Here is a 20824-nt window from a genome sequence, read left to right as displayed (position 1 = left end):
AATTTTAATTGTTTGTACCTAGCCTGTAGCACGTGAGTGAAATCTCCACGCAGAGTTGTCGTTCCTTGCTCTCACATACTATGCTGGTTCCCGCCAAATGTCAGTGCGGACGTTAGTCTAGTCTTGGAGAATCTGTGAAAATCCGACAACGCAAAACTTTGTTTTACTTTAAACATAAAAGACCTGGTACATAAAAGGACTGGTACATAAGGTGTCACATTGTATTTCAGAGGGTAACCACATACCATACTGTCTGCACAGCGTTACTCTGCCATAGGTTAATGGAGTAAGTTCAGTAACGCTGTGCAATTTGATGAGGTTATGGGCTATAGCCTCTTGAACAAGCTAACCCAAGTTGTATCGGGTGGTTATTTTATCGAACGCAACATGACATTTCAGTACCCACTTTAGGTTCCAGGTTTCATGTTATCGACAATAAGCTGCAGCTTTGAATGATCTATTGAATATGTTTAACTAAATACCTTATCACCGATCAAGACAGCGATTTTTTTGTCCAATTGGGAAAGTACCCGTACCAGTCCAATTGGGAAAACTTGAGTCGTGAAATCCTGAAAATTGGGAAATTGGTGTATTTGATTTTATGCTCCCAAATACTTTAGAATTGACAACTAAGTGTTTTCAAGCTGTCAATATTATATTTACCTAGGTTCAAACCATAGAGCTGCATAGGAAAACTAACAAAATGTTGCATTTTCCAAAAAATAAAATGTTTTTTGTTTTTTTTTACCTTAAATTGCGATTTTTTGGACAGCAATTGGGAAATTTGCAGTTTTTTCGTAATTGGGAAAGTGCTGTTTACCGGTACGTTATAAAGAAGGAAAAAAATCGCTGAAAGGTGTGTATTTGAGTAAAAACTAAACTTAGATTTTTTTTTAAATGCTTCAACATGCTGGTGCATGCTCACATATGTTAAGTATAAGATAATAGATTTATACATAACGGAAGTATTCTACTTTCCTACGTTTCCTGTTTTGTTTATTTTATTTAGTTCTCCTGTTTCATTCAATTTCTTGGAGTTAAATTACCTATTAAACATTCGTTTAAATAAATATACAATCAACGTATAAAGATGCGTATTTGAGTAAAATAAATTTTGACTTTCAGAAAACAAACTATGATTTTCAGGAAACAAATATCACAGGCTGTCTCATACACACATAAGGGATTTATATGTATGAATTAATATACCTTAAACACGGGGGAAAAAAGGCAGTTTTTGATAAAAATGGATTTGAGACTTTAGCGAAGTCTGCCTTAACTTCCTCATAATATACCTGTATGATTTCTGCAAGTAAGTATTGTTGACTTACATTATTCACGCAGAAAAACTTAACATGTCATCGTCCGAGCACTGGCGCAGACAAGGCAATGATGTTTATGTCAGCGTGGAAGGAGGAATGGCACCATCACTGCAGATTCAGAGATTTCAGAAGGCAATTCAGTGCTACCAGAAAGCATTTGATGTGGCAAAAACTGAGGCAGACAGTTCTTCAGCGGCCAAAAATATTGGTACATTATCACCGCGTTAAGTGATCGGACTGTCTGTCCATCTGTCCGTCACACTTTGCGTTTAGGTTTCGAAAAATGCTAACTTCTATGCTGCTTCAGATAGCAATTTCATATTTGGCACGCATGTGTATATGAACAAGGCCTTTCCATACGCACACAAATTTTGACCCCTGTGACCTTGAACTTAGTGTCCGCGCTTAGGTTTCGAAATCTGCGTTTAGGTTTAGAAAAAAGCTCATAACTGCTATCAAGCGTTTACGGCTAATTATTACTGCATAATATTGACTACTTAAAAGATAAATCTGAAGTTAAACAGCATTTTATTCCATTAAAAAAACACAAGCCAATGCCTAATGTGTTCTGGTGAGGTTTTGAAATTGCTATTTTATTGCATTATTTACACAAATGTTGCAGAAAATGTTCTAGTTACGATATATTTCGCACTTGAATGTGAGAGAAGGATCATCAACAATTAAAAAATCTTCTTTCTGATTTGTTGAATCATATATGGCACTACCATCTTTGCCATGAAAATTATTCGCTTTATTTTTTAATGTGTTTTTGCCTGCTGCACGACATGTTCACATTTGGAAGATACTAATATTATTAATACTTTTGCAAAATTGAAGATAGCAACTTGATATTTGGCATGCATGTTTATCTCATGGAGCTGCACATTTTGAGTGGTGGAAGGTCAAGGTCATCCTTCACAAGGTCAAGGTCATCCTACAATGTCAAACATCATATAAGGGGACATTGTGTTTCACAAACACATCTTGTTGTCAATTTACCAAAACGTGAAAAGGCCCCTTTAACAAGAATTTTTCCTCACAAAAGAACAAAACTTTAAATCACCATTGGGTAATGTCAAAAACAATATGGTCCAATTTTGTCTGCAGCGATATTTAACATTTGGTGAAGATTCTTTAACATAAACTAAAAAGTGACGGTGTCCTTAGTTTGATGACAAATTATAATTCACAAAATGTATTACTTAAATTTTAAGCTGAAAGAGTCAAGTTTCTGTGTGTATGATTCTTAATTATAATTGTGTGATTTGAATTCAGTTTCTCGTGGTTATACTTAAAACAATAACAGTTTTAGTTCATTCAAAAGTTTATAAAATCTTCCAAAGTTTCATTAGCTGAGAGACATTGTTTCCACCTTTTTGGTACCTCACCAGAGACATTGTTTCCACCTTTTTGGTACCTCACCAGAGAGACATTGTTTCCACCTTTTTGGTACCTCACCTAGCTGAGAGACATTGTTTCCACCTTTTTGGTACCTCACCAGAGCACTGACCTATGGCATATTGTCAAAGATAAAAATAAAATCATCTGTTGTTGGTCAAGCTTTGGTCTTACATTCTTTTATTGATCATTATATGTTGATTGTCCTTCAATGTAGACGCATTATTCCCTCTTGTCCATACACAGGCCATATTGTTTTGCAAAACATCCTCTTGCAACAATATATTTAAATTATGTTCTAGGTAAATATATACCTCGAGAACATCACACACCATGCTATAGTATTTTGCACATGCACAGAGTGATCAAAGGTGCAGCATATTTATATATCATTGCATTTAATATTTATTATATTAACAACACAAATAAATATCCTTTTAAATCAACGAGTGCATGATCACCACGCATGTTTAATTAAACAAACCCGACTTGAACATTGTTACAAGGGCAAGTAAAAAACATTTTGACACGCTGAAAATCACTGACACTTAATATAAAGGACGAGTGCCTTAAATTAAAATGTGCTCCTTCATTAAATAATGTTTTCCGTTTCGGTGAGCAATGTTTGTGGTATATAAGGTATATCTGTCACACAGTCATTATCTCCACGTTTTTCGGAGAAAAAGTGGGGATATTGTATTGATCTCCGTCTGTCCGTCCGTCCGTCCTTCCCACTATCTCCTCCTACACTATTAGCACTAGAACCTTGAAACTTACACACATTGTAGATATGAGCATATGTGCGACCCTGCACTATATGGAATTTTGATCTGACCCCTGGGTCAAAAGTTATGGGGGGTGGGGTGGGGCCAGGTCAGAGATTTTCACTAATTTTTATGTCCCCCACCCACTATAGTGGGGGACATATTGTTTTTGCCCTGTCTGTCTGTTGGTCTGTTTGCTCCAACTTTAACATTTGCAATAACTTTTTCAATATTAAAGATAGCAACTTGATATTTGGTATGCACGTGTATCTCATGGAGCTGCACATTTTGAGTGCTGAAAGGTCATGGTCATCCTTCAAGGTCAGAGGTCAAATATATGTGGCCAAAATCGATCATTTTATGAATACTTTTGCAATATTGAAGATAGCAACTTGATATTCGGCATGCATGTGTATCTCATGGAGCCGCACATTTTGAGTGGTGAAGGTCAAGTTCAAGGTCATCCTTCAAGGTCAAAGGTAAAAAAATAAATAAAAATTCAAAGCGGCGCAGAAGGGGACATAGTGTTTCTGACAAACACATTTCTTGTTTTATATAATTTTACATTTACTTCTTCATTTCTACACGGATTTACTTCAAATTGATACTGAACCTCTCTTATGACAATACGGTCAATCTCAACTATGCATGGTACCATTACAAACCATGGGGCGCCCAGCCCACATAGACCACACCCACATAGACCACACCCACCCAAAATTGCATTTTATTATAATTTCTTCTTTTCTACACCAATTCACTTCAAATTGATACTGAACTTCTCTTATGACAACACGGTCAATCTCAACTATGCATGGTACCATTACCAACCCTGGGGCACCCCGCCCACATAGACTACACCCACCCAAAATTGCCTTTTACTATAACTTCTTTATTTCTACACCGATTCACTTCTAATTGATACTGGACTTCTCTTATGACAATACAGTCAATCTCAACTATGCATGGCCCCATTACCAACCCTGGGGCGCCCCTGTGTCAAATATTAGACGTGGGGATACGCGTCGGCCTCTGCCTCGCCATTTCTAGTTACAAATGATTTTGTTCCCAGTAGTACAGACCTCCATGCCATTTATAGACATAAAGCACCTCCAAATAAGGAAATTCAGAAAAATGTGCTTTTCACTTGGGATTGGGGATCAACATGTAAACAAAGGGATTTATTGAGTTTCTATTCACACAACAGGAAGGGCGAGTTGGCGCTGTGCCAAGGTGCATGCTGCGTCGGGTGCCTATTTGGCACAGTATCGCTACACGCTGCTCCACTTATGCAAGGAAGCCTTGAAAAACTTCTCCTTTGCCTACACACGTGGCTTCAATGTGATGCCACACAACTGGGTCACAGGTACACTGTTTAAGTGTTCCAGTGGCTAAGCTAGATGTGTAATAGCTATGGAATATTAAATGATTGATAGTCTGGTACCTATACATATGTATGTAGAATAATATAAATGTTATCAATTAAGATGTCTTCTTAGTTCACAAATTTTCTATCAATTTATTTTAGAGTTGGTTATGTTCTGTAATATGTATTGGAGCTATATCATTATAAAATTGTTTAAGCCTTTACTAGCCTTCAAAGTAAAAATAGTGTATATGATACTAGTATGTAAAGCAGATACTTAAGTTTTACACTTAACCGTCAACGTGTGTTGTTTTGTTATCTTGTTCAAGATATTTTGAGTTCCTGCCGAGCATGTTGGGAAGATGTTGCAGAAAACATGCTCAATGTCCTAGATATTGACCTCCGATGTCAGGCATTGTATGACGTAACCATGGCAATAGAAATTAAAGAAATCAAAGGTGAAGCCTTTTACAAGTTGGCAGAGTGCCATTTTCAACGGGGTATTCTTGCTATTCAGGTAGATTCCATGTTATTTAGAACATAAAATAGAATATTTTTATGTACGTTTATAGTGTTTTTCCCAGACCCTTTTTGCTGCGCCATGCCGCCTTTAATAAGCACCACTCTGCCCTTTTCAAAGCAAAAACCGCCATGGGCCCTTATTGATAAATCTTTATTGCCCCTTGACCAAACTTTAAAGCCAACTAGTATCAGAGTATGGCCCCAGGCAGCGAAGATTCACACGGTTGTGTATGAGTAATGCAGGAAGACAAAGATTTTCGTATCTGCAGTTTAAAAAAAACATTAATGCTTCTAATGACTAATATTTCCACTTCGCAAACCTTCAAAAAAGGAACAATTAATGTATTGTATGATCCAAATAGATAGGTTTTCTTAAATTAAGTCTATTGCCCAAGATTGAGTCATGTCCCCTTAAAGTTGAACATTCTTCTTAAATTGAAGCTTCTTTCAGAACAAGGACTTCAAGAAGTGTTTATGTGTGCTGCGTGACTGCTACATGCCATTGAATGAGGCTGAGAGACTGAGTCATGATACGCACACGAAGTCAGAGGTAAAGGTCCTGGAGGAAGATGTTCAGATGCACATGAGTATGGCAGAGTCCATGCAGGCCAGGCAGATAGGTGAGTATTATGTATTCTATGTTTATGGCAGATCCCACGCAGGCATGGCAGATAGGTTACTCATAAATATGTCAAGATGTTTGTCAGAGTCAATGTAGGTCAGACAGATAGGTGAGTCATATACATCCCAGACGTATTGCAGAGGCAATGTAGGAGAAGAAGATAGATGCGTCATATATATCACACATGTACGGCAGAGTCAATGTAGGTCAGACAGATAGGTGAGCCATATGTATCACACATGTATTGCAGAGTCAATGCAGGTCAGACAGATAGGTGAGTCATACATATCACACATGTATGGCAGAGTCAATGTAGGTCAGACAGATAGGTGAGTCATACATATCACACATGTATGGCAGAGTCAATGTAGGTCAGACAGATAGGTGAGCCATATGTATCACACATGTATTGCAGAGTCAATGCAGGTCAGACAGATAGGTGAGTCATACATATCACACATGTATGGCAGAGTCAATGTAGGTCAGACAGATAGGTGAGCCATATGTATCACACATGTATTGCAGAGTCAATGCAGGTCAGACAGATAGGTGAGTCATATATCACACATGTATGGCAGAGTCAATGTAGGAGAGGCAGAAAGGTTTGTCATAAAGATGACATGTGTATGACATTCTAGTCAGATAGATCTCTGCATACCTTGTGTTATTAAATATATGAAAGAGATAGCTAAGATGTTGAGTTGATGTTGGCGCTGAACAAGATAAACATTACTTTTTTAAATGCTTTATTTGTATTCTGTTTATCTCCGTATTTCAGTTGTTATGCCCCCGGAATGATCGGGGGCATATTGTTTTTGACCTGTCTGTCTGACATTTCGCCATTCTGTCCCAAAACTTTAACCTTGGTTAAAGTTTTGCGATAAATTTTGAAATATTGAACATAGCAACTTGATATTTGGCATGAATGTGTATCTCATGGAACTGCACATTTAGAATGGTGAAAGGTCAAAGGTCAACAAAACAAATCAAAGCGGCACATTTGGGGGCATTGTGTTTCTGACAAAAACATCTCTTGTTTTGATTTTTAATTTAACTTAAGAAAACTACAACTTAAGAAAACTACAAACAATAACAATCAACATGAATTTTTTAGCTCACCTGATTGCTCAGGTGAGTTTTTGTGATCGGTCTTTGTCCGTCATCTGTCTGTCCGTCTGTCGTCCACATTTGGTTCGGAAACACTCTAGAGGCTACATTGTCCGATCTTCATGAAACTTGGTCAGAAGATTTGTCCCAATGATACCTCGATCGAGTTTGAAACTGGGTCATGCTGGGTCAAAAACTAGGTCCCTAGGTAAAAAAAAGAGAAAAACCTTGTAAACACTGTAGGAGTCACATTTTATGCCCAATCTTCATGTAACTTTTTCAAAATGTTTGTCTTAATGACATATTAGTTGAGTTCAAAAGTGGTTCCGGTCCGTTGAAAAACATGGCCGCCAGTGGGCGGGGCAGTTTTCCTTATTTGGCTATAGAGAAACCTTATAAACATTCTAGAGGCCACATTTCTTGTCCGATCTTTATGAAACTTGGTCAGAAGATTTGTCACAATGATACCTCGATTGAGATCGAAACTGGGTCATGCTGGGTCAAAAACTAGGTCATTAGGTAAAAAAAAGAAAAGCCTTTTAAACACTGTAGAAGTCACATTTCATGCCCAATCTTCATGTAACTTAGTCAAAATGTTTGTCTTTATGATATGTTGGTTGAGTTCCGGTCCGTTGAAAAACATGGCCACCAGTGGGCGGGGCATTTCTTATTTGGCTATAGAGAAACCTTGTAAACACTCTAGAGGCAACATTTCTAGGTCCAAATCTTACAAAAACCTTGTAAACACATGTAGAATTACTTGCAAATGTTTGCATTGCAAAAAAAACATGCAAATGGACAGTACTCAATCAGAATTAATCATACGCTCACACTGCAAAAGTAAACAAGAGAACCAATCTAATATGCTCTCGAGTAATGAATTTTCAACTACCAGTAAGCAATGAACAAGGCCTTGTAAAAAAAGGTGAGCAAACTAGGGCCATATTGGCCCTCTTGTTTAGCTATATCTTTTTGTCCCAATTGTAATAAGCCAGTGTGTAGGTAAGTTGTAAACAGGCAAACGCTATGAATTAATATAAAAAGAGAGTGCGTGTGAGTTTAGAGAAACAGTTTAAGAGTTTAAAAATATGCATGAATTAAGGTGATAATATGTTTGCATGTAGAAATTAGGTGTTATTTAGAAGTATGTATGTAAATTAGGGGTGAGATACCCGGGAAACATATTCAAACACAGAAGAGTGATTTTGAGGTTAACAAGTAAATAAGGACTAATGTAAATGTGTAAATATGCAATTATGTATACTATTTTTTCATTGCAGGCGATGAGATGTTTGAGGCTGTTGTAAGAAATGAAGAGACACTGAATATAGACATGGTGTGGGAGGTGATAGACTGGTACAAGCAGGCAACACTCAGAACTAGGTAATGTGATAGACTGGTACAAGCAGGCAACACTCAGAACTAGGTAATGTGATAGACTGGTACAAGCAGGCAACACTCAGAACTAGGTAATGTGATAGACTGGTACAAGCAGGCAACACTCACAACAAGGTAATGTGATGGACTGGTACTAGCAGGTAACACTCAGAACTAGGTAATGTGATAGACTGGTACAAGCAGGCAACACTCAGAACTAGGTAATGTGATAGACTGGTACAAGCAGGCAACACTCAGAACTAGGTAATGTCTGAACATAAACTGATTTATGTCTGAATATAAACTGATTAACGTCTGAATATATACTGGGTTATGTCTGAAAACATATTTCTAGTTATGTATAATATAGACTGTGTTACATCTACGTCGAGATATTCGTCAAAACCATTCATATTTTTAAACTTAAAGTGATATTATGGGCATTTTTCACTGTTGAATTGAGCTGAAATAATTAACAGGTCAAAACAGAAAGTTAAAATGTGGTTACTGACCAATTATCTTCAACTTGCTACCAGTTGTTTATTAAAATATATAATATATTCAATAATTTACGTGACTCACCCAGTCCTCTAAGCCGAAATGATCCATAAAACAAAATTGTGTCGTATGCACGAATCTGCACTAAAACATTGTCAAACAAAAGTGCAGTCGATATTCAAATGCATTATTTTATTCTTTCCGGGATATTGCTTTAGTATGTTGATGCTGCATAAACAAATATAAGTTCATATGAAGTGAAAACATCAAAAATAAACAACAGCTGCGATAGACACCTATAAACTGTTAGATGCCCATAATATCACTTTAAGAATAAACATGGACTAACTGGACTAAAAAACACATGCGCCTTTGTTTGTTTTCTGGGTAGCATTGCAGCGTTAAATATTTTGTAATCTAAAATATAGAATATTTCAATTATAAAGGAAGAATACAAAGTTAAACTAGAAATGGCGCGGCAGAGGCCGACGCATATCCCCACGCCGCATGTTTGACACAGGGGGGCCCCAGGGTTGGTTATGGGGCCATGCATAGTTGAGATTGACCGTATTGTCATAAGAGATGTTCAGTATAAATTTGAAGTAATTCAATGTAGAAATGAAGAAGTTGATGTAAAATAACCTAAAAAATGAGTGAAAATCTATACCTTAATTTCTCTTCCTCATCCTGCTCTCCTTACAAATCTAATTATGAATCAACTTCACTATAGTCAATTATGTACATGTCATCCTAATTGGAATGACTTATGAGATGGCTGAACATGCTATCTTATAGCCAATCTTCTTGCTCCTGTTTTGAAAAGGTTATGTTTTGAGGTTAAATGGTTGACATTTTGACAGATTTTCAGTAACGAGTCTAAAATTTTAATTGCACAAATTGAAAGTTTCAGCCCTTTTATAAATTTTTGAGGCTCTATTCCATGAGTTTCTCATGCTTTTTATGCTTGACTGCATTCTATCTCTTCTCTCATATACAGGTGTCCCTTTGCGCCAATTTTTAGCTCCACTGGCCAAAGGCCAGCGGGGCTTATGTCATGGTCCTGTGTCCGTCGTGTGTGCGTCCGTGCGTTAACTTTTTTTTAAACATCTTCTCCTAAACTACTGGTCCAATTCTGATGAAATTTATCGGGAATGTTCCTGTGGTGAACTTCTTTCAAATTTGTTCAAATGATGCCCCTGGGGTCAAATTTGACCCTGCCCCTCGAGGTCAAAAAATTTAAAATTTGGTTATATAAGGCCTATTTTGTGCAAACTTTATAAATCTACTTGTCCATAACCATTGGGCCTAGGGCTACCAAATTTGGTATGTAGTGACACCTTATAGTCCTCTACCAAGTTTGTTCAAATTATGCCCCTGGGGTCAAATTTGACCCTGCCCTGGGGGGTCAACAAATTGAAAACTTGCTTATATAAGGCCTATTTTGTGCAAACTTTAAAAATCTTGTTGTCGATAACCATTGGGCCTAGGGCTACCAAATTTGCTATGTAGTGACATCTTAGAGTCCTCTACCAAGTTTGTTCAAATTATGCCCCTGGGGTGAAATTTGACCCTGCCCCGGGGAGTTAAAAAATTGAAAATTTGCTTATATAAGGCCTATTTTGTGCAAACTTTAAAAATCTTGTTGTCCATAACCATTGGGCCTAGGGCTACCAAATTTGGTATGTAGTGACACCTTATAGTCCTCTTCCAAGTTTGTTCAAATTATGCCCCAGGGGTCAAATTTGACCCTGCCCCGGGGAGTTAAAAAATTGAAAATTTGCTTATATAAGGCCTATTTAATGCAAACTTTAAATATCTGCTCGTCCATAACCATTGGGCCTAGGGCTACCAAATTTGGTATGTAGTGACATCTTGTAGTCCTCTACCAAGTTTGTTCAAATTAAGCCCCTGGGGTCAAATTTGATTCTGCATTGGGGGGTTAAAAAATTGAAAATTTGCTTATATAAGGCCTATTTTGTGCAAACTTTAAAAATCTTGTTGTCCATAACCATTGGGCCTAGGGCTACCAAATTTGCTATGTAGTGACATTTTATAGTCCTCTACCAAGTTTGTTCAAATTATGCCCCTGGGGTCAAATTTGACCCTGCCCCGGGGGGTTAAAAAATTGAAAATTTGCTTATATAAGGCCTATTTTGTGCAAACTTTAAATATCTGCTTGTCCATAACCATTGGGCCTAGGGCTACCAAATTTGCTATGTAGTGACATCTTATAGTCCTCTACCAAGTTTGTTCAAATTATGCCCCTGGGGTCAAATTTGACCCTGCCCCGGGGGGTCAACAAATTGAACATTTGCTTATATAAGGCCTATTTTGTGCAAAATTAAAAAATCTGCTTGTCCATAACCATTGGGCGTGGGCTACCAAATTTGGTATGTAGTGACATCTTATAGTTCTCTACCAAGTTTGTTCAGATTATTCCCTTGGGGTCAAATTTGACCCTGCCCCGGGGGGATTAAAAAATAAAAAATTTGCTTATATAAGGCCTATTTTGTGCCAACTTAAAAAATCTTGTTGTCCATAACCATTGGGCCTAGGGCTACCAAATTTGCTATGTGGTGACATCTTATAGTGCTCTACCAAGTTTGTTCAAATTATGCCCCTGGGGTCAAATTTGACCCTGCCCCAGGGGGTTAAAAAATTGAAAATTTGCTTATATAAGGCCTATTTTGTGCAAACTTTGAAAATCTTCTTGTCCATAACCATTGGGCCTAGGGCTACCAAGTTTGCTATGTTGTGACATCTTATAGTCTTCTACCAAGTTTGTTCAAATTATGCCCCTGGGGTCAAATGTGACCCTGCCCCGGGGAGTCAAAAAATGGAACATTTGCTTATATAAAGCCTATTTTGTGCAAACTTTAAAAATCTTCTTGTCCGTAACCATTGGGCCAAGGGCTACCAAATTTGGTATGTAGTGACATCTTATAGTCCTCTACCAAGTTTGTTCAAATTATGCCCCTGGGGTCAAATTTGACCTTGCCCTGGGGGGTCAAAAAATTGAAAATTTGCTTATATAAGGCCTATTTTGTGCAAACTTTTAAAATCTGCTTGTCCATAACCATTGGGCCTGGGCTACCAAATTTGGTATGTAGTGACATCTTATAGTTCTCTACCAAGTTTGTTCAAATTATGCCCTTGGGGTCAAATTTGACCCTGCCCCGGGGGGATTAAAAAATTAAAAATTTGCTTATATAAGGCCTTTTTTGTGCAAACTTAAAAAATCTTGTTGTCCATAACCATTGGGCCTAGGGCTACCAAATTTGCTATGTGGTGACATCTTATAGTCCTCTACCAAGTTTGTTCAAATTATGCCCCTGGGGTCAAATTTGACCCTGCCCCGGGGGGTTAAAAAATTGAAAATTTGCTTATATAAGGCCTATTTTGTGCAAACGTTAAAAATCTTCTTGTCCATAACCATTGGGCCTAGGGCTACCAAGTTTGCTATGTTGTGACATCTTATAGTCTTCTACCAAGTTTGTTCAAATTATGCCCCTGGGGTCAAATGTGACCCTGCCCCGGGGAGTCAAAAAATGGAACATTTGCTTATATAAGGCCTATTTTGTGCAAACTTTAAAAATCTTCTTGTCCGTAACCATTGGGCCAAGGGCTACCAAATTTGGTATGTAGTGACATCTTATAGTCCTCTACCAAGTTTGTTCAAATTATGCCCCTGGGGTCAAATTTGACCTTGCCCTGGGGGGTCAAAAAATTGAAAATTTGCTTATATAAGGCCTATTTTGTGCAAACTTTTAAAATCTGCTTGTCCATAACCGTATGGCATAGGGCTACCAAATTTGGTATGTAATGACATCTTATAGTCCTCTACTAAGTTTGTTCAAATTAAGCCCCTGAGATCAAATTTGACCGTTCCTCAATGGTCACAAAATTGAACATATGCTTATATTGGGCCCATTTTGTGCAAACTATAAAAACTTCTTGTCCATAACCATTGGGCCTATTTCTACCAAATTTGGTAGGTAGTGACATCTTATAGTCCTCTACCAAGTTTGTTCAAATTAAGCCCCTGGGAACAAATTTGACCTTGCCCCAGCGGTCACAAAAATGAACATATGCTTAAATAAGGCCTAGTTTGTGCAAACTTTAAAAATCTTCTTGTTCTTAATTATAGAGCCTAGGGCTACTAAATTTGGTATTTAGTGATATCTAATAGTCCTCTACCAAATGTGTTCAAATTATTCCCCTGGGTTCAAATTTGACCCGGCCCAGGGGGTCACAAAACTGAACATGACGTTTACCAGTGGAGATTACTGCGGCCGTTTGGCTGTGACCAACAACAACATCAACATCTTGTAAACCTGAGATAAAACCCTGTCATTTAGTGCCATTTTAGGTCAGATGGTGACTGCTTACAAATACATTGAAGTAAGAACATGTGTTATGAATGTTTTTCTTATAAACTGAAAAAAGTTGGGTTTTATTTAAATATGTCGAAAGTGACCATATATCTGGATGAAAATATTTTGGATAACATGTTAATTTCATGTCTTTTTTGTAGTGTTTAAACCAGTTTAATAATATATTATTGATTTTAAAAACACAACTTCCATGAACATAATTATTTCAAGAAAAGTCAACATATGATACTGCACGGTAAACTCAAACTTTGTATAAAAGAGAAGGTGTTGAAATTAATGAAGTGCAATATTCTTAACTATCGTATATGCTTCTTTTTAATAACTAATGATTCATTGTTCCATTTGTGAATCGTGACTCATGAATTGTGGATATGATTGTCAATTGCTCAACAATCCATATATATTTCTGACCATTTTATAATTTTCTTAATATAAGTTATGAATTGATCTTAGAAGTCAAATGTATTACTTAATTAAATACATTTATAAATATAAAGAAATAATCTTTAGATTATCATAATATTCTCAGGCCTGTTGGTCTTAGAGATGTGTGGCAATTTCTCCTTTTATCACAATTATTTCTACCCTACCTGATCATTTCCTTCATATTCAATTTTAATTAAATTGACTTATGCAACCTCTCTCAAATTGGGAAAGTCCAAAATGTGTCATTTGGTAAAGGGTTAAGGCATTTTGATTCCTATGGGTCTTGTGAATCTGTTTCAAATCAAATGCGTAGATTTGATCTTCAGCATCTAAAAATATGTGAAATAGAAAGAACGACAATATCTTTTGGAGAGATAAATGTACCTAAGTTATAAGCAACAATTCCCGGGCTTTTAAGTCTGTTTAGTTAACATGGTAGTAACTTTTTCCATATATAAAAATGCTCACCCTTCCAACTTTAAACGCCCAGTGGGACGAAGGATAGAAAGAGAAAGTCAAATGCTTGAGTACATTTCAATCCATGCGCATTGCACGTTTTTTCGCAAAGAAAAAACAGTGGAGCGATACAGGGCCATCATGGCCCTCTTGTTTATAATCCCTTGTATAAACATTAGATGGATGAGCTAAACCATTTCACAGATGAGTTAACACAAACAATTGAATACTTAATACATCTCTGCACCACCTCTGTGTACTCTATGCGCCACTTTGATTTTTTTTTTTTTTATATCATTTGGCAGGTTATTTACTTACCTCCCTTTAAAGCTTATTACTTCCCTTGGATTTGTTTCTTTGACCTTGAAGGATGACCTTGACCTTAACCTTTAACCACTCAAAATGTGCAGCTCCATAAGATACACATGCATGCCAAATATCAAGTTGCTATCATCAATATTGCAAAAGTTATGGCCAATGCACCATACCGGGGGCATAAAAATAAGTGAAAATCTCTGACCCGGCCCCACCCAAACCCCCATAACTTTTGACCCAGGGGTCAAATCAAAATTGCGAATAGGGCAGGGTTGCACATACGCTCATAGCTACCATGTGTGTAAGTTTCAAGGTTCTAGTGCTTATAGTGTAGGAGGAGATAGTGTCCAGGACGGACGGAAGACGGAGATAACCACAATATCCCCACTTTTTCTCCGATAAAAATAAAAAAACATAACAGTGCAATTCACAGAGTATTCTTGAAAATATTAAGACTAAGAATGGTTTGGCAAATACTAGTGCTGGTTTTCTTCTGCCGGGACTAAACATAGGCCTTTCCGTCAAGGGTTAATATTAAAAATGATGCATTTTGGTATACATGTATTTCAATTACCTTCAGACATTTATTTCCAGATCTCAGTTTTGTCGATATATTTTTTCCAAAAAGAATGTTTGGCCCTTTTTTCCCAAATCAAGAAAAAAAGCCGCGTTAACACCCATTGTGACATTCTCATCCAAGGGATATCACCGAGGTTGAGCTGGAGGCGATAGCAGTGAGTCGTATCGGGCGCGTGTATGATCGGGTGTTGAAGTTGAAGCAACGAGCCAAGGATTATTACAAGCTTGCTGTAGAACTCGCTCACGCTATGTCCCCACGCACATTCGTACGGGAAGGTAGGATAATATTAGTTACAAAACTCCATAAGGTGTGAAATAGATAAATATGTCACATTGTATGGACCAAGTTAGAACAATATAACACATATATGAGGGGTATATATATATATATATCATATATTAGAAGGTACCATTCTTTTCCCCAGCATTAAGATAATATCAGGACTTAACGGTCTTAACCCAGCTATACTAAACTTTATCTAATTTTATTTGTGTTATTTATTTATTCTTTATTTGACTGAACGAATAAAAAAAACTTTCCGAGCTGATATGAAACTCTCCTGAAAAATATGGAAAAATATACTGTCAGCATGTGAGCCAGCTTGCAGTATTCTTTTCGCGGTTTGATAAAATAAGATCCTACATCTCGCACACAGTTTGTGGTCCAATTGAATATGAGTGGCGTCACTGATCAGGCAGTATTTATGAATGAAATCTCCAGTTGTAAAGACACACCTCCGCATTTGACCAATGAAATCACTCGTGTGTTTAAAATGTCAGTTAGTTGAAATGTATGTAAACAAAGGTTTCAAACGGCGCTGAACAGTTAGTTTTGATGCATAATGTAACGGCAAGCACAGTAATAATGTTTTTTTTTCATAAGTTTTATTGAATTATGGTATCGAGGTTAGTGAACTTTGCAGGGAAAATGCCCTTTACTCCGTGAAGATTTCAGTCTTAAATACTGCCTGATCAGTGTCAACTGGGTCATGCGAGTTGTGTATCATGTTATTTCTTAAAAGTTGACCCATCATTTGTAAAAATATTGCAAGACAAATACATTTCCAGAAAGGAAATTCATTTCTGCGTTGAATAAGCCCAAGATCGTGAAAATCGCTGCAAAATTGATGAAGTAATGGCTGTTCAAAACGATGCACCCCGTTTTCGGATGATTTTTAGTTGCATACCTTGTTATATAAATTTTGATAGTGAAATTATTTTTTTTCAGAAAAGTTAATTTTTCGTTATAATATGATTATTTATCATTCAAAATGATGTTTTCATTAATTAATATCATAGCCACACGCTAATCACCTGTGGTTATGAGAGTAGTTTAACATATATTTATTTGATATGCACACTGAAAAGCAAATGACATTGACTAACATGATGGTGAAACGTGTGTGAAGTTGCATTTTTCATATATTTTAATATTTTATCACTCTGTTCCTTTTCCCCTGATTTCCTGTAATTTTCTAACAGGTTAGGAAAGATTCATGTTTGACTTGTATATATATACAGCATGTGCAGGTAGAAAACTAAGGATGCTAGCGTGTGTTAAATTGTGAGGTAAACGAGAATTCTTCACATTTACGAGCACATTGAAAGCAACTGAATGGACAACTTATACATGGGTGAATAGTTGTTTGTGCATGCAAACTGTAGGTTTTCTAAGCCTCTTAAAATGAACTGATCTGTATTCAACAGTAGTTTATATATATTTATCTTTGGGAAACATTGTCAGTAGTGACCATAGAAGTATTCCATTCCAGACTGGTATATAGAGGCAACACAGGTGCTAGCTAAGTACCAATCAGAAACAGTGCAGGCAGAAGAAACACGACAAAACATAGAGAAAGCTGAAATCCTGAAAGAGCTCACCGGAGAAATGAAACAACTGAAGGAACTCGAGAATAAAGACAACACAGAGTTTCTCACATTCATCTATAAGACTTTCCCGCCTAAGAAGGAGAACCAGTGCCTCGTGTTGCCAACGTCTAAAGACGACGACTGGCGTAACAAGATGAAGAAATCAATGCAGACGGCGGTCATTCATTACCACCCAGACAGCGTGGATGAGAAAATGCATGGCAAGAAGTGGAAAGTGCTCTGTGAGGAGATTACGAAGTGTTGTACCCGCCGATACGAATGCATGAAATAACTGGAACATTGTGTGATTGGTGTGAAAATAATAAAGCTGAATTTTCAAACATGACTTGCCTGTTAAAATGGTTAAGATTCTACATGACTTGCCTGTTAAAATGGTTAAGATTCTACATGACCTGCGTGTTAAGTGATTATGATTTTACAGGACTGGCCTGATAAAATGATTATTATACAATGTGACATGTCGGATTAAATGAATCCGATACCGCATGACTTGCCTTTTTAAATGTGTATTTTCCTACATGAGTTGCCATTTTAAATAAGTATGATCCTACATTACTTGCTTTTTTGAATGATTATGATCCTACATGACTTGCTTGTTTGAATGATTATGATCCTACATGACTTGCTTGTTTGAATGATTATGATCACCATGACTTGCTTGTTTGAATGATTATGATCGTACATGACTTACCCGTTTGAATGATTATGATCCTACATTACTTGCTTGTTTGAATGATTATGATCCTACATTACTTGCTTGTTTGAATGATTATGATCCTACATGACTTGCTTGTTTGAATGATTATGATCACCATGACTTGCTTGTTTGAATGATTATGATCGTACATGACTTGCCCATTTGAATGATTATGATCCTACATGACATGCCTGTTTTAATGATTATGATCCTACATGACTTGCCTGTTTGAATGATTATGATCCTACATTACTTGCCTGTTTGAATGATTATGATCCTACATGACTTGACTTGCCTGTTTGAATGATTATGATCTTACATTACTTGCTTGTTTGAATGATTATGATCCTACATGACTTGACTTGCCTGTTTGAATGATTATGATCCTACATGACTTGCCCGTTTGAATGATTATGATCCTACATGACTTGACTTGCCTGTTTGAATGATTATGATCCTACATTACTTGCTTGTTTGAATGATTATGATCCTACATGACTTGCTTGTTTGAATGATTATGATCCTACATTACTTGCTTGTTTGAATGATTATGATCACCATGACTTGCTTGTTTGAATGATTATGATCGTACATGACTTGCCCGTTTGAATGATTATGATCCTACATGACATGCCTGTTTGAATGATTATGATCCTACATGACTTGACTTGCCTGTTTGAATGATTATGATCCTACATGACTTGCCTGTTTGAATGATTATGATCCTACATGACTTGCCCGTTTGAATGATTATGATCCTACATGACTTGCCTGTTTTAATAATTATGATCATACATGACTTGCTTGTTTGAAAGATTATGATCCTACATGACTTGCTTGTTTGAATGATTATGATCCTACATGACTTGCCTGTTTGAATGATTATGATCCTACATGACATGCTTGTTTGAATAATTATGATTCTACATGACTTGCCTGTTTGAATGATTATGATCCTACATGACTTGCCTGTTTGAATGATTATGATCCTACATGACTTGCCTGTTTGAATGATTATGATCCTACATTACTTGCCTGTTTCAATGATAATAATCCTACATGACTTGCCTGTTCCAATGATTATGATCATACATGACTTGCTTGTTTGAAAGATTATGATCCTACATGACTTGCTTGTTTGAATGATTATGCTCCTACATGACTTGTCTGTTTGAATGATTATGATCCTACATGACTTGCTTGCTTGAATGATTATGATCCTACATGACTTGCCTGTCAGAATGATTATGATCTTACATGACTTGCCTGACTGAATGATTATGATCCCACATAACTTGCCTGTTTGAATTACTATGATCCTACATGACTTGCTTGTTTGAATTATTATGATCCTACTTCACTTGCTTGTGTGAATGATTATGATCCTACATAACTTGCCTATCTGAATGATGATGATCCTACATGACTTGCCTGTTCCAATGATTATGATCATACATGACTTGCTTGTTTGAAAGATTATGATCCTACATGACTTGCCTGTCTGAATGATTATGATCCTACATAACTTGCCTGTTTGAATGATTATGATCCTACATGACTTGCTTGATTGAATGATTATGATCCTACATGACTTGCCTGTCTGAATGATCATGATCCTACATAACTTGCCAGTTTGAATAATTATCAAACTACATGACTTGCTGATTGAATGATTATGATCCTACATGACTTGCCTGTCTGAATGATAATGATCCTACATGTACTTGCCTGTCTGAATGATTATGATCCTGCATGACTTGACTGTTTGAATGATAATGATACTACATGACTTGCTTGTTTGAAAGATTATGATCCTACATGACTTGCCCGTTTGAATGATTATGATCATACATGACATGCCTGTTTGAATGATTATGATCCTACATGACATGACTTGCCTGTTTGAATGATTATGATACTACATGACTTGTTTGTTTGAATGATTATTACCTTACATGACTTGCCAGTTTGAATGATTATGATCCTACATGACATGCCTGTTTGAATGATTATGATCCTGCATGACTTGAATTGCCTGTTTGAATAATTATGATCCTACATGACTTGTCTGTTTGAATGATTATGATCCTACATGACTTGCTTGTTTGAATGATTATGATCCTACATGACTTGCTTGTTTGAATGATTATGATCCTACATGACTTGCTTGTTTGAATGATTATGATCGTACATGACTGGCCCGTTTGAATGATTATGATCCTACATGACATGCCTGTTTGAATGAATATGATCCTACATGACTTGACTTGCCTGTTTAAATGATTATGATCCTACATGACTTGCCTGTTTGAATGATTATGATCTTACATGACTTGCCTGTTTGAATGATTATGATCCTACATGACTTGCCTGTCTGAATGATCATGATCCTACATAACTTGCCTGTTTGAATAATTATGATACTACATGACTTGCTGATTGAATGATTATGATCCTACATGACTTGCCTGTCTGAATGATTATGATCCTACATGTACTTGCCTGTTTGAATGATTATGATCCTACATGACATGCTTGTTTGAATAATTATGATCCTACATGACTTGCCTGTTTGAATGATTATGATCATACATGACTTGCTTGTTTAAAAGATTATGATCCTACATGACTTGCCCGTTTGAATGATTAGGATCCTACATGACTTGCCTGTTTGAATGATTATGATCATACATGACTTGCTTGTTTGAAAGATTATGATCCTACATGACTTGCCCGTTTGAATGATTATGATCCTACATAACATGCCTGTTTGAATGATTATGATCCTACATGACTTGACTTGCCTGTTTGAATGATTATGATCCTACATGACTTGCCTGTTTGAATGATTATGATCATACATGACTTGCTTGTTTGAAAGATTATGATCCTACATGACTTGCCCGTTTGAATGATTATGATCCTACATGACTTGCCTGTTTGAATGATTATGATCATACATGACTTGCTTGTTTGAAAGATTATGATCCTACATGACTTGCCCGTTTGAATGATTATGATCCTACATAACATGCCTGTTTGAATGATTATGATCCTACATGACATGACTTGCCTGTTTGAATGATTATGA

At 36.7% G+C, this 20824-nt stretch overlaps 1 protein-coding gene across 5 annotated transcripts; it reads left to right on the top strand.

The window, feature by feature from the left end:
• The first annotated feature begins 82 nt into the window (after positions 1-82).
• Positions 83-17990, top strand: LOC127855118 (uncharacterized). 5 transcript variants are annotated; one of them, XM_052390500.1, is made up of 9 exons: positions 109-202; positions 773-856; positions 1345-1530; positions 4692-4850; positions 5180-5367; positions 5824-5992; positions 8382-8484; positions 15268-15422; positions 16919-17990. In XM_052390500.1, exons 3-9 carry the CDS (start codon positions 1356-1358, stop codon positions 17305-17307), a joined length of 1338 nt encoding a protein of 445 aa, XP_052246460.1. In that variant the 5' UTR covers positions 109-202; positions 773-856; positions 1345-1355; the 3' UTR covers positions 17308-17990. The 5 variants fall into 5 exon arrangements, with proteins under 5 accessions (XP_052246459.1, XP_052246458.1, XP_052246457.1 ...); XM_052390499.1 differs by lacking the exon at positions 773-856 and having other exon boundaries at positions 83-186; XM_052390498.1 differs by lacking the exon at positions 773-856 and having other exon boundaries at positions 85-211.
• Positions 17991-20824: the final 2834 nt, after the last annotated feature.

Source organism: Dreissena polymorpha, chromosome 13 (genome assembly GCF_020536995.1).
Source record: "Dreissena polymorpha isolate Duluth1 chromosome 13, UMN_Dpol_1.0, whole genome shotgun sequence".
In the NCBI taxonomy this organism is placed as follows: Eukaryota; Metazoa; Mollusca; class Bivalvia; order Myida; family Dreissenidae; genus Dreissena; species Dreissena polymorpha.
The sequence above is the reverse complement of the archived record's forward strand: the minus strand, read 5'-3'. Positions and strand labels throughout refer to the sequence as shown.

Coding starts and splice junctions, on each gene's coding strand:
- LOC127855118 (XM_052390499.1), top strand. CDS start 1,356: ATGTCATCGTCCGAGCACTGGCGCAGACAAGGCAATGATGTTTATGTC. Junction 5,993..8,381: donor CATGCAGGCCAGGCAGATAG/GTGAGTATTATG, acceptor TTTTCATTGCAG/GCGATGAGATGTTTGAGGCT. Junction 8,485..15,267: donor CAGGCAACACTCAGAACTAG/GTAATGTGATAG, acceptor TTCTCATCCAAG/GGATATCACCGAGGTTGAGC.